General features: G+C 48.1%; 1 protein-coding gene and 1 long non-coding RNA gene across 2 annotated transcripts in view; one reads left to right on the top strand and one right to left on the bottom strand.

Moving 5' to 3' along the window:
• Positions 1–238: 238 nt before the first annotated feature.
• Positions 239–11,146, top strand: LOC115460135. Its single transcript, XR_003940385.1, has 3 exons — positions 239–307; positions 8,516–8,578; positions 11,062–11,146. It is a non-coding gene; the product is annotated as an uncharacterized LOC115460135 (long non-coding RNA).
• A 102-nt stretch (positions 11,147–11,248) lies between these two features.
• The window catches only part of LOC115471852 (inactive phospholipase C-like protein 2), a 105,214-nt gene continuing 102,919 nt past the window's right edge, over positions 11,249–13,543 (bottom strand). Inside the window, exons 5-6 of the mRNA XM_030205767.1 lie at positions 11,722–11,772; positions 11,249–11,368 (exon numbers count right to left, since the gene is read on the bottom strand). Of these exons, the coding sequence (XP_030061627.1) occupies positions 11,249–11,368; positions 11,722–11,772 (171 nt within the window). The remainder of the gene's footprint in view (positions 11,369–11,721; positions 11,773–13,543) is intronic.

The following is a 13,543-nucleotide window of genomic DNA, read 5'->3' as shown; positions in this document are numbered from 1 at the left end:
ATTCACAATCCCCATGCTCACCTAATACCAGGCAAGACTTCTGGGCATACAGTGACTGCACACACCCTAGCAAGCCCCCAAGCTGGCTGCCCTCAGTTCTCACAGGCCGTCTGAGGAGCATAGCAAAGCATGTCATATGGGAACCTGGTCTGCCAAGTTAGAAAGGTCACTACTAGAACCCTGTCTCCTTTTTGCAGATGTTTTGGCATATGCTACGACCTGAAGGCACTCAGGTGCTGTTTCAGGTGAATCCGCAGGGAGAACAGGCTGCTGCTAAGGCGAATGAGGGAGCACCTGAAAGCCCAAGGTAACAACATAGCTCCTCTATAACAGCCATCTCCTGGAGCAATGACCAAGCATGTAGTAACCCTCATTAAAATGTGGCCACAACCCCCATATCCCCAATGTATTGCAACCAGCACCAAACCACCGAGATGACATTGGAAGGAATGGGGTGGGGGGGGGAGGGGTGTGTGTGTGTGTGTGTGGGGGTGGGGGGGGGGTTATGGAGAAGCACCTTCTGTGGGCTAAAATCAATGTGCCCAGTATGTTACATACAGCTACATATCACATTGCAGCAACTACGGTGGTAAAAAGAACCAACAATCATACGATGCTACACTGGGAATCAAACCCTATTCCACAGGGTCCCAGCCCCAACCACTACACCATGCCTAACGCATGCCTGACAAGGTAGTGTTCAAGGAGGACACCGCAGGGATCATAGAAAACATTCAGAGCACAAGGTGCCATCCAAACAGCAGGCCTCTCAGGCCACACAGAATGCACATTCCATTGTGAAGTCCAAAGTGCTGTATGCCACCCAGTGAAACATCCAGTCAGCCCACAGCAGAAGCCATGAAAGTTCCAAAAAGATACGTTGCCCCTCCCCTCAAATAGGCAAAGCACCATTTTGGAAAGATTCAACCCCCCAGGTCACATTGCCAGCCCAAACAGCTTGCACATGAGTCATAGAGTGGCATGCAGACAATTGCAGCAGGGAGGGGCCTGAACAAATTGGCCTGATGAAAAAGCACAGCAGGATCCTCACAAACATATGTTTCCCACCTCCTATGCAGTATAGTGATTGTATCAGGAAGATTCCTACAGAGATTGGTAGGAAGCATGGAAGGCCAAACAAGGTAAATTATAACCTCCCAGTAAGCTGGAGGCCTCATAGGCAAGGGTATCCAACCGCACTGGGATTCCTGGCAGCACCTGTAACTGTGTCACCATCACTGATACAGCACATGTGCATCTCACATCTCAGCCAGTACCTGGCCACCCCAGTGCCTCCAACATCCTCAAGCCTGATCTTATATGCCTGAATGGAGGCTAAACTTCTCATGGACAATCATGCATCACATCTGTGGCTCCAGCATCCTTTGCCATGTCATATCGGTCAAAGATATCATTGATGTCCTCCAGCTACCAGCACACAGCCCCCAACTGTCCATGTACCTGCATAGTTCTGGCCAGCAGCACTTCTATGCTGGCTATGTACAATGTGTGTAACTGATACGTACACTTGACACAGGTCACCTCCAGCAGGTGAGGATCAGGAAGAGGAGGGGGAGGAAGAAGAGCCGGAGCGTCAGAAAGAGGAGGGCAAGGAGTCAGAGCATGTGGAGAAGGAGGGCCTAGAGGAGGATAAAGAGCTCCTGAAACAGGTGGTGGTGGACCAGCATCTGGATTGTCCCCCCTCATTTCCCCAGGGGCCCGGCCAGCAGAAGCAATTCCTCCCACAGGTGGAGAAGGAAGGGGATATTTACATGGACATGCCCCCTTCTGGAGGGACAGCCCCTGGCTGAAGGGAAGTAACAAGGCCCTGCACCTTTGTAGCTCACACCAGCTGCACCACCAACCCACAGCTGACCAATTCCTGCAGGTGAGCCCTCCCAGGCAGGCACCCTCGCCCAGATCCTGTTGCATGTCATGGTGCATGTCTGTGACATGCTGCAGAGGCTTGGGGCAATTTAGGCCTCATTGGAGATTATGATTGAAGAGCTGTGGATGCTGTGCCACCACCAGCAGCAGCAGCCGCCCTGCAAGAATCCTGAACTCTGCTCAAAGACTGCCATGTACATAGGTATATAGTTTCAAATATATTTCATATAAAACTCTGTGGCTTCATTATTATCGATATGTGGTTATGCAGTGACTTGCAATGCTGAAAACAGCTGTGGTTACAACAGTGATAGCACACCCCTGGGGAAAGGAGACTAGATTCCTTCTCTGCACATATTCAACAGATCGCCAAAACCTGTCGTTTCTTTATCTACAATATTAGCAAAATTCGCCCCTTCCTTTCCGAATACGCTGCCAGAACACTTATCCACACCCTTGTCACCTCTCGCTTGGACTATTGCAATTTACTTCTCACTGGTCTTCCGCTCAGCCATCTCTCTCCTCTCCAATCTGTCCAAAATTCTGCGGCAACTTATTTTCCGCCAGAATCGTTATACCCACACTAGCCCGCTCCTCAAGTCACTTCACTGGCTCCTGTCCGCTTCTGCATTCAGTTTAAATTCTTGTACTGACCTTTAAATGCATCCACTCTGCAGCCCCCCATTACCTCTCCGCTCTCATCTCTCCCTACATTCCTCCCCATGAACTCCGCTCACTGGCAAATCTCTCTTGTCGTCCCCCTTCTCCTCCACTGCTAACTCCAGGCTTCGCTCCTTTTCTCTCGCAGCACCTTATGCCTGGAATAGACTTCCTGGACCTATATGTCTAGCTCCATCTCTACCTGTTTTCAAATCTATGCTGAAACCCCACCTTTTCACTGCTGCTTTTTAGCTCCTAGCCACTACTCAATTGCCCTCCCCTTGTCCCTTCCTTCCTTCTCACCCATTACTTCCCTTACCCGTAACTGTCTTGTCTGTCTGTATTATTTAGATTGTAAGCTCTTTTGAGCAGGGACTGTCTCTTTATATCAGGTGTTTAGCGCTGCGTGCATCTGGTAGCGCTATACAAATGCTAATAATAATAATAATTCTGGGGTAGGAGAGAAGGGACATAGGAGGTGGTCACAATCATACCAGCTACTCAGGAATTATGTCATTCAGAAGTCAGGTCAATAAAGAGTGATGTTATGTGGGCACAGGGAGCCACAGTGGGAATTGAACCTGCTACCGCAAGGTTCTCAGGCCAGTGCACAAACCATGAGGTCATTCCTCTACTACTAAATCACTATGCATGCACATTAGTTCTCATGAATGTTCATTGTGGATATCCTGAAAACCTGAGTGGCTGGGGTGCACCCAGGACCAGGTTTGGGAATCACTGGCCTAATCTCTAGTTTGGTGAAAGACCCCACTCACAGCTGACCAACAGCCGGATCACAGCCATAGTCCTTCTGGTGGGTGTTAGAGGGTGGCCAGATAAAATGACCAATGCTAAAAATAACATTATGTTGGTACACATACCTAGACATGATCAAATATCTGTTTAGATATACAGCATAGTGGATTACAGAAAAGGGGTGTATGGTCACCTACGTCAGTTATCATTTCTGTAGCCATCTTTCCCATGGGGGTTCACAATCCATGCATATACTAGGCCCATGCTGCTTAAAGATATCTGGTCTGTACCACAAGTAGCATTAGTGGGGTTGAATTTGACACATAACCATATGAACACTATATCATGCTGGCCCAATATTATCCCTCTATGCAACACCCTGAGAAGGTTCCCATGACAAATATGTCCCCTGACAAATATGCTAGGTAGACAGCATTGGCATAGTGCCCTCAGTAGGGGATTAACAACTTATGACACAGGCCAGATACTGCTACCTCTAAGAAGTTTTCTGTCTGAGGCCAACAGCATGTATCAAGAGACTAGTTCAATATACCCCATTCCCCCTGGCACCCACACATTTTGCATACAGCACTCAAGAAACATTTTTTAAAGGTCTGTTGTCTGGTACTAGCCACAAGTCAGGTATAAATCAGCAAGTGTCCATTGTCAGTGTCCAGACTAAAGTTTGCTCTTTGTCCTTTAGGCTGCATCCCCCACTGCAATCCTGACTGAGGGCTTTGTTACAGGTGCCTACAGCTGCTTCTTTATATATTTACATATACATGACTAAAAAAAGATACATAAATAGATAGATTGATTATTAACAATTATAAATAGTTAAAAGCACAATTACTCACATGTTTGTTGTCCAGTACTGGCTACAAGTCAGGTATCAACCAGCATGTGTTCAGTTTCAGTGCTGAGATATGGTTTGCTCTGTGTTCTGTAGGCCAGGAGCCAGAGGAGGGACATGCCATGCCATAGAGGAGGTGGGCACCATACATTCCAGGTGGTGGACATAGCTGGCAAGCTTTGGCACCTGATCAATAATATAACAACCTAACAGCAGGAAAAGCTGCATCTCAGGCACAAGGATGTACAGAACATTTGGGAGGATTTGGTGGGGCAAAACAGGGACCTATGAGATTACACTACTGCCCTGACTTCTACCCTGCATGCCCCACTGCAGTCATGGCATGATGGCTTTGTCACCAGCAGAAGTAGATGCTTCCTAGATCGATTTACATATACAGGAATAAATATACAATGAGATACAGAGATAAAGTTTTGACCTCCCAATCCACTGATTAATCCTGGCTCTATTCTCAACAGTGGCTGGGCTCCATGTTGCCTAACAGCCAGGTCCCGGAGAAAGGCAACTGATATCTCAGATCAGTTTCATGGCTGAGTGGAAGAGTGGGGTCTGGGGTCTGAGTTCTGACCTTAACTGGAAGCACTTGCAAATGATGACTCCTGCAGTTACAGAGGCTTCAATAGTTTTGAAGGTTGGTGCCTATAGAACAGGGAGAAGATGTAATGAGGTTGTCTCCCTTTGACATCACTGCGGAGACTCAGGCCAAGGTATCGGCCTGTTTATCCGACATTGCGGCATGGATGTCCAACCGCCACCTGAAGCTGAACATGTCCAAGACCGAGCTCCTTGTCTTTCCTCCTAAACCCACTTCTCCTCTTCCTCCACTCTCTATCTCTGTTGATAACACCCTCATCCTCCCCGTCCCATCTGCCCGCAACCTCGGAGTCATCTTCGACTCCTCCCTCTCCTTCTCTGCGCATATCCAACAGACTGCCAAGACCTGTCGCTTCTTCCTCCTCAACATCAGCAGAATTCTCCCTTTCCTCTCTGAGCATACCACCAGAACTCTCGTCCATGCTCTCATTACCTCTCGCCTTGATTACTGCAACTTACTCCTCACCGGCCTCCCACTCAGCCATCTATCCCCCCTTCAATCCGTTCAGAACGCTGCTGCACGTCTTATATTCCGCCAAAACCGATATACTCATATCACCCCTCTCCTTAAATCACTTCATTGGCTTCCGATCAGATATCGCATACAATTCAAGCTCCTCCCCCTTACCTACAAATGCACTCAGTCTGCGGCTCCTCACTACCTCTCCACCCTCATCTCCCCCTATGTTCCCGCCCGCAACCTCCGCTCACAGGACAAAGCCCTTCTCTCAGTACCCTTCTCCACCACTGCCAACTCCAGGCTCCGCTCATTCTGCCTTGCCTCACCCTATGCCTGGAATAATCTTCCTTTACCCATACGCCATGCCCCCTCCCTACCCATCTTCAAATCTCTGCTTAAAACTCACCTCTTCAATGCTGCCTTCGGCGCCTAACCGCTCAAGAAATATAAAATACCCCAATCTATCCACCCTATCAGATTAACTGTTCACTCGTCCTCTAGATTGTTCACTTGTCTTTAGATTGTTCTCTTGTCTTTTAGATTGTAAGCTCTTTGAGCAGGGACTGTCCTTCTAAGTTTGAATTGTACAGCGCTGCGTAACCCTAGTAGCGCTTTAGAAATGTTTGTTGTTGTTGTTGTCTCCCTTTGAAACATTCTTCTAATGTTCTGGTTAGAAAATGGCCAATATTAACGTCCATCTCTGTAGAACTACCAAAGTTGTGACCCATTTTCCAATTCAGGACATCCTAATTAAGGACATCTTAAATTCCCTATATAGACGTCTATGTCAGTATTTTTGAACCTCCACATCACAACATTGATGACATGGCTGCTTGAAAGGACACTCTCAACAGAAGGGGAACTACTGCAGTAGAAGTGGAATTCCTTGTAAAAGAAGTGGTGTCTCACCATGTAAACCTCTTTCCCCCTAAACAGCAGTGAATAGGCACATATACTAAGCAGAGGGAGTGGATGGCCATATGCCACACACTGAATGCAGTTTTTCACAACACTAGAGATGTGGAAGATTGCAAGAGAAACTGGAGGCAACTCCAGTGTGATGTTAAGGGCAAGGCAGGAGAGGATCTCCAGGAAGTCGACATAGCCAACCTCAGTCCTGTGGAACAGATGTTTTTCAGAACCATAGGAGCCAACGTTTCAAAATTATTGGGGGTGCTAAACTCAAAACAAATTGCCCCTCATTGGACACAGCGAAGAAGATTCCTCAATATTGGGGGTGCTCAAGCACCCACAGAGCTGGCTCCTATGCAGGGCCACTGAGAGACTGAGCCGAGCCGGGGCAGGGCCGCTGCCACTGGGCCCAGGGCAGAATACTCATCGCCGCCGCCGCCACCCCCCCAGAATCATCATCACTGCCACCTCCTGCCCATCTGCCTGCCCGCCCGAAATACCTTGGCTGGCCCCGCCAGCTGCAGGCAGTGCTGCTTTTTCCTCTGCCCAGCATTGCCTGCCCCTGCGGCTACTTTCCTCAGGTCACACATGCTCAGTATCAAAATTGAGCATGCACAGCCTGAGGGCCCAGCAGCTGCTAGGCAGTCAATGCAAGGGGGCCCGGCGGCGGAGTTTTCTCTCTCTGCTCCTGTCGGGACACGATCACCCGGTTCCATCAGGAACAGGAGAGAGAGAGAGACCCCTGCACTGGGCCCCCCTGAAGGTCCGGGCCCAGGGAATGTTGCCCCCCCCATGTCCCCCCCCCCCCCTTGGCAGCTATGCTCCTGTGCTCAGAACCATCCTGGGCTTCCATCCATGGTGTGGGCAGGTAGGAAAGAAAGCTTAACATAGCCTGAGGCGGGTGGACTGACCATTTGACAGCTGGGCAGTGCCCAAGGGTCCAGAGGGCCCAGAGACTTTGCCAGGATTTCTGCTGCTCTCCCCACTCCCACCCAATACCCTCATGCCACGGCCACCACTGCTGATGTTACTGCAGTGGCGGAAAAAAAAAAATCAGGGGACCACACTGTTCCTGCTCGCAGCTGCCGGACCTGCCTTCCTCTGACATCATTTCCTATTCTAGGGCAGAGCCGGTCAACCGCGAGTGGGAACAGTGTGGCCCCACAATCTTTTTTTCTTTTTTTCTGTTTTTTTCTGCCACTGCTGAAACAGCAGCAGCAGTGGTGGTGGCTGCGTCAGTGGGATATTGGGTGGGAGTGGGGACAGCCTGATGCGCCAGTGGCAGTGGGGGTGTCCGGTGGGGGGGGGGGGAAAGAGGGTTGGGGGGCTGAAAAAAAGAGACTGAGACACTAGATTGAGGGGGGAGGGGGACAGATGCTGGATGGAGAATGGAGTGGGGAGGGGGAACAGATGCTAGAAAGGAGGAGAGATGGGACAGATGCTGGACGGATGGGGGAGGGAGGACAGATGCTGGATGAGAAGGAGAAAGGGGACAGATGTCAGATGGAAAGAGGGAGAGGAGGGACAGACAGACATTCGATGAGGGGAAGAGAAGGGAAATATGCTAGATGGAAATGGGGAGAGGAGGGATAGATGCTGGATGGAAGGGTGAGAGAAGATGCAGATGTTTGATGGAACTGGGGAGAGGGGCGTGAGTGGATGGCAGTGATCAGAGACAGGGGCCAGATGCTGGATGAAGGAGGGAGAATAAGAGGAGAGACTCTGGATAGAAGTGAGGAGAGCGAAGGGTCAGATGCTGGATGGAAAAGGAGAGAGAGGGGGCAGATGCTGGATTAAAATGGGGGAGAGAGGGGGCAGATGCTGGATGGAGAGGGGGTAGGCAGATAGAAGGGAGGACAGAGAGAGAGGGAGCAGATGCTGGACAGAATGGGGGGGGGAAGAGGGAGGGGCAGACGTTGGTAAGAGTTACAAAGAGATCGAGGAAAGAAAAAAAAGAGCCTGGGACCAACACAATTAGAAAAAGTAAACGGACAGACAACAAAGGTAGGAAAATTTTAATTTTATTTTTATTTAGGATAAAGTAGTGTGGTTGCTGTGTTAATAAATGCAGAAAATGGAAATAAGGTGATATCTTTATTGGACTAATTTTAATACATTTTTGTCTAATGTTTGGAGACCCAACCCTCCTTTCTCATGTCAGAACAGAATACCATAACAGCAGTATACTGTCCTGACCTGAGGAAAGAGGTTTTGGCCTCTGAAAGCTAAATGAAAAATGTATTTAGTCCTGAAGCAATCACAGGCTCTTAATGTTGTCTTTAGGCCACTGACTACTGACATTGCAGAGATCTTGCACTGTTCCTTATCCTTCTACCTCTACCCACCTGACAGTGTGCATGTATTTCTTCCAGGGTTACGAGGTATGCAGTGCAAGATTACAATCATCTACTCCACTTTGGGATGTTATGCCATAGGTAGGATATGTCAATTTAACAGTCAATATTTAACTGCAGGAAAACCTTAAGTCATACACTCATTATCCATTCGTAAAAACATCCCACTGCTCCACATGGCACAGCACTTAGTTACTGAAATCTTCACAGACCTACTACTATTTAGCATTTCTATAGCGCTACAAGGTGTACGCAGCGCTGCACAAACATAGAAGAAAGACAGTCCCTGCTCTAAGAGCTTACAATCTAATAGACAAAAAATAAATAAAGTAAGCAAATCAAATCAATTAATGTGAACGGGAAGGAAGAGAGAGGGTAGGTGGAGGCAAGTGGTTACAAGTGGTTACGAGTCAAAAGCAATGTTAAAGAGGTGGGCTTTCAGTCTAGATTTAAAGGTGGCCAAGGATGGGGCAAGACGTAGGGGCTCAGGAAGTTTATTCCAGGCATAGGATGCAGCGAGACAGAAGGCGCGAAGTCTGGAGTTGGCAGTAGTGGAGAAGGGAACAGATAAGAAGGATTTATCCATGGAGCGGAGTGCACGGGAAGGGGTGTAGGGAAGGACGAGTGTGGAGAGATACTGGGGAGCAGCAGAGTGAGTACAATTATAGGTTAGTAGAAGAAGTTTGAACAGAATGCGAAAACGGATAGGGAGCCAGTGAAGGGTCTTGAGGAGAGGGGTAGTATGAGTAAAGCGACCCTGGCGGAAGACGAGACGGGCAGCAGAGTTTTGAACCGACTGGAGAGGGGAGAGGTGACTAAGTGGGAGGCCAGCAAGAAGCAGATTGCAGTAGTCTAAACGAGAGGTGACAAGGGTGTGGATGAGGGTTTTGGTAGAGTGCTTGGAAAGAAAGAGGCGGATTTTACGGATGTTGTAAAGAAAGAAACGACAGGTCTTGGCAATCTGCTGGATATGAGCAGAGAAGGAGAGAGAAGAGTCAAAGATGACCCCAAGGTTTCGAGCTGAGGAGACAGGGAGAATGAGAGAGCCATCAACAGAAATAGAAAACGGGGGGAGCGGGGAGGTGGGTTTGGGGGGGAAAATGAGAAGCTCGTTTTGGTCATATTTAATTTCAGGTGGCGTTGAGACATCCAGACAGCAATGTCAGACAAGCACGCTGAAACTTTGGTTTGGATGCAAGGTGAGATATCAGGGGTAGAAAGGTAGATTTGGGAGTCATCAGCATAGAGATGGTAGGAAAAGCCATGGGATGAGATTAATGAACCAAGGGAAGAAGTGTAGATAGAAAAGAGGAGGGGACAAAGAACAGAACCCTGAGGTACGCCAACAGGCAGAGGGATAGAAGTAGAAGAGGATCCACCAGAGTGAACACTAAAGGTGCGGAGGGAGAGGTAGGAAGAGAACCAGGAAAGGACAGAGCCCTCAGTGGTGACTCATTTCATATGAACATGTAAGCCCATAGCTCACCTGCCTCCTCATCAGTCCATCTTTTTAATCGTATATAAAATCTTTATTTATTAAAACAATTCTTATCAATGAGACTTTAAATCTCAACACTTATCTTTGAAATATGCAGGACCTTAATGCCAAACTACCAACTTGGGGCGTGTTTTGCTACTACTGCTCAGGGTATGGTCTGGTATAACTTAGAAAAAACAAGATCATAACAAGTGTGTGCTTAGATTTGAACTATCTTAAAGCATGAAACTTTATGAATTAAACTTTAAGTTTTTATCTTCAAATTCACAGTGTTCACGCAATGTGCCAAAGCCTGCCTCATACGCTTATATTACAAAAAGACGCTGTGCGTGAGTTTAAATATATCATAGGCCCCTATCTACCAATAAGACAGCACTTTGAAAAAATGCCAAAAAGAACCTCACTACACTAATGCCCAGTCCAATTCAAGATTCAAACCTCTTGACACTACAGTGTCTAATGAAAAAATCCACTGCTGTTCTTTATACGTTTTTGTAATGTAAGTGTATGAGGCAGGCTTTGGCGCATTGCGTGAACACTGTGAGTTTCAAGGTAAAGATTTAAAGTTACACTCATAATGTTTAATGTTTTAAGATAGTTCTAATCTAGACACACATGTTTTAGTGTTTTTATGATTTGTTTAATTATACCAGACCACACCCTGAGGCAGCAGCAGTGAAATTTGCCGCATATTGGTGGTTTGGTGTCTGGGTCTTGCATATTTCAAAGATAAGTGTTGAGCTTTACAGTCTCATTGATAAGAGTTTTATAAATAAAGATTTCATACTATAAGATTAAAAGAGATGGACCAATGAGGAGGCAGGTGAGTGATGGGCTTACATGCTCAAATAAAACAAGTTGCTGCTGAGGTCGGTGAAGATTGAAATAACTACGTGCTCTGCTATGTGGAACTGTGAGATCTTTTTACAGATAGGGTATGGGCAGACAGTGCCAGTCCTCACCACCTGTAATAACAATGTGCAAATGGAGGGGGTGATCAGGAGGGGTGTGGCATGGTGACATCTAAGCAAAAGCAATTGAGAAATGCTTTTCCTCTGACCTGCAGGTGGTGGTTCAGAGTTTGAGGAAGAAGTGGGGCCCAGCACCCAGCCAGAGGGACAGCCTTCTGTCCAGGAGGAGCAACAGATGGTGGTGATGGAGGAGGCAGGAGGGGGAAGGGAATATCACATTGCTTGTCTGTACCAATAAATGTTGTACTTATTCCACTAAAAAATTATCTGTATCAGATTTTATCAGGTGTAGATGCCAAGCTGGTGTGGTGCTAGGTCTGCTCTCCTGGGTGGCAGGGAAACATCATCCTTCTCTGGGTCTCTTGGTGGCTGCTGCTGCTGCTGTTGGGGTTCTGGCAGGGGCTGCCATTGCCATTGGGCCAAATTGTGGAGCATGCAACAGGCTATGAAGACCTTCTTAGGGTGTCCAGTAGCTCCCGCCAGAGCGGTTGAGGCATCTGAATCTGTGTTTAAGATTACCAAAGGTCCATTCTATTATGGAGCTTGTGGTGCTCCTCTGCCTCATTTTGGGGTTGCATGAGCCAAGGGATGGAGCAAAGGTTACAGACATGAGTGTGTATTGTCATCTATGGCCACCATGGAGTGAAGGATAAGATCTGGAGCAGAGGGTTGCTGGCTGGTGGAAGCAACTGTAGACTCCTCTGGGGGAGGTGTGGGAAGTGGCCAAAATGGGAGAGAATCACAGTCCCACTTACATAGGAATCAGCTGCCAGTGATTTCCCCTCAGTCAAAGCACTGATAAATTCCTGAGTGGCACAGAATGTAGCAGTCATAGAAAAGCTTGTAAAAGAGACAGCTGAGAGGAGATATGATTGAGGTGTATAAAGTACAATGACTAGGGGCCACTCAATAAAGTTAGATGGACAAACTTTTTAAAAAGAAATAAGAGGAAACATTTTTTTCACTCAACAAATAGTTAAGCTCTGGAACTTATTGCCAGATGATGTGCTAACAACAGTTAGCGTATCTGGGTTTTAAAACGGTTTGGACAAGTTCCTGGAAGAAAAGTCCATAGTCTGCTATTGAAATACACATGGGAAGCCACTGCTTGCCCTGGGAGTGATAGCATGGAGTGTTTCTGCCAGGTGCTTGTGACATGGATTGGCCACTGTTGGAAACAGGATAATGGTCTAGATGGACCATTGGTCTGACCCAATGTCACAGTTCAAGGAAAAGGTGAGCCCTTGGACCATAGCCAGGTCTAACTACAGTAGGCGAGTCAGTCAGTCTAGGCACAGCACTAGGCAAGTACTAGGCAAGGCTTGGTAGAAGCCAAAGCAGGCAGAACTTTAACTGAGGACAAGGCAGGCAGGGAATCCTGTTCAGAAGGAATGGATCCTAAGGAGCTTAGCCGAGATTGGGTGGCAGAGCCGGTGGCGGGAGGCGGGGATAGTGCTGGGCAGACTTATACTGTCTGTGCCAGAGCCGGTGGTGGGAGGCGGGACTGGTGGTTGGGGGCGGGGATAGTGCTGGGCAGACTTATACGGTCTGTGCCAGAACCGGTGGTGGGAAGCAGGGCTGGTGGTTGGGTGGCGGGGATAGTGCTGGGCAGACTTACACAGTCTGTGCCCTGAAAAGGACAGGTACAAATCAAGGTAGGGTATAAACAAAAAGTAGCACATATGAGTTTATCTTGTTGGGCAGACTGGATGGACCATGCAGGTCTTTTTCTGCCATCCTACTATGTTACTATAACGCCAAAGAGTAGGATAGAAATACTGGGAATAGAATAGAATGCACTGAGAGGCAGATGCACTAAACCTTAATGAGCATATAACGACCCTCCAACGAGGAAATTTTGATTCGTTGCATGCATCAAAGGGCTTTTACCGAGGAAGCTAGCAGCTAACGAAAACGGAATGCAGATGAGCAATTTGTGTACAAACCCCATTGAAACGAGATGCACTAACCTTTTCCGATTGCCTTTACGCAGGAAAAATGCAGGAATCTAACGAGAGGTCTGTACCTCTCGTTAGGACAGCTCTGTGCCAGGAAAAATCGTAAAGTGAAAAAAACAAACAAACTGTGAGCCAATCCCAGCGCATTAGCAGAGCTAAAAGCACTGTGATTGGTCAAAAGGACGTAGCATTACATATGTCCAAAAGAGCTGTGTTTAAGCTTAAAGAAAACGTGTCATAAACCACATCAATGTAGTGTTTGCGTATCCAGAGCATGTTTGAGCCTTGCCCAACAAAAATCAATAAAAGAATCGGGAGGGGGCAAAGGCCCTCGTGAGGAACATCCTGTATGGCCGTCCTTGCCCCCCCCGCCCGAGGTCGCCATTCCCCACCCCCTGACGTCAGACGGGGGCGGGCCCAGGAGGAGAGAGACGCGTGATCGAAGCTGGGCGAAGACAGGCATCAACTTTCTTCTTGCCCGTGCAGCGCCTTCGGACAGAGGAGAGAGGTGCTGCACAGGCCCGGTAAGAGGGAGGGGGGCCTGGAGGGGGGGAATGGCGGCGACGACCCCAAGAGGGGGCTGGGCACAGGGCAGAGGATGATGGGAGGCGGAGCTGAG

Source organism: Microcaecilia unicolor, chromosome 1 (genome assembly GCF_901765095.1).
Source record: "Microcaecilia unicolor chromosome 1, aMicUni1.1, whole genome shotgun sequence".
Classification (NCBI taxonomy): Eukaryota; Metazoa; Chordata; class Amphibia; order Gymnophiona; family Siphonopidae; genus Microcaecilia; species Microcaecilia unicolor.
Note: the sequence above shows the minus strand (reverse complement) of the source record. Positions and strands in the feature narration are given on the sequence as shown.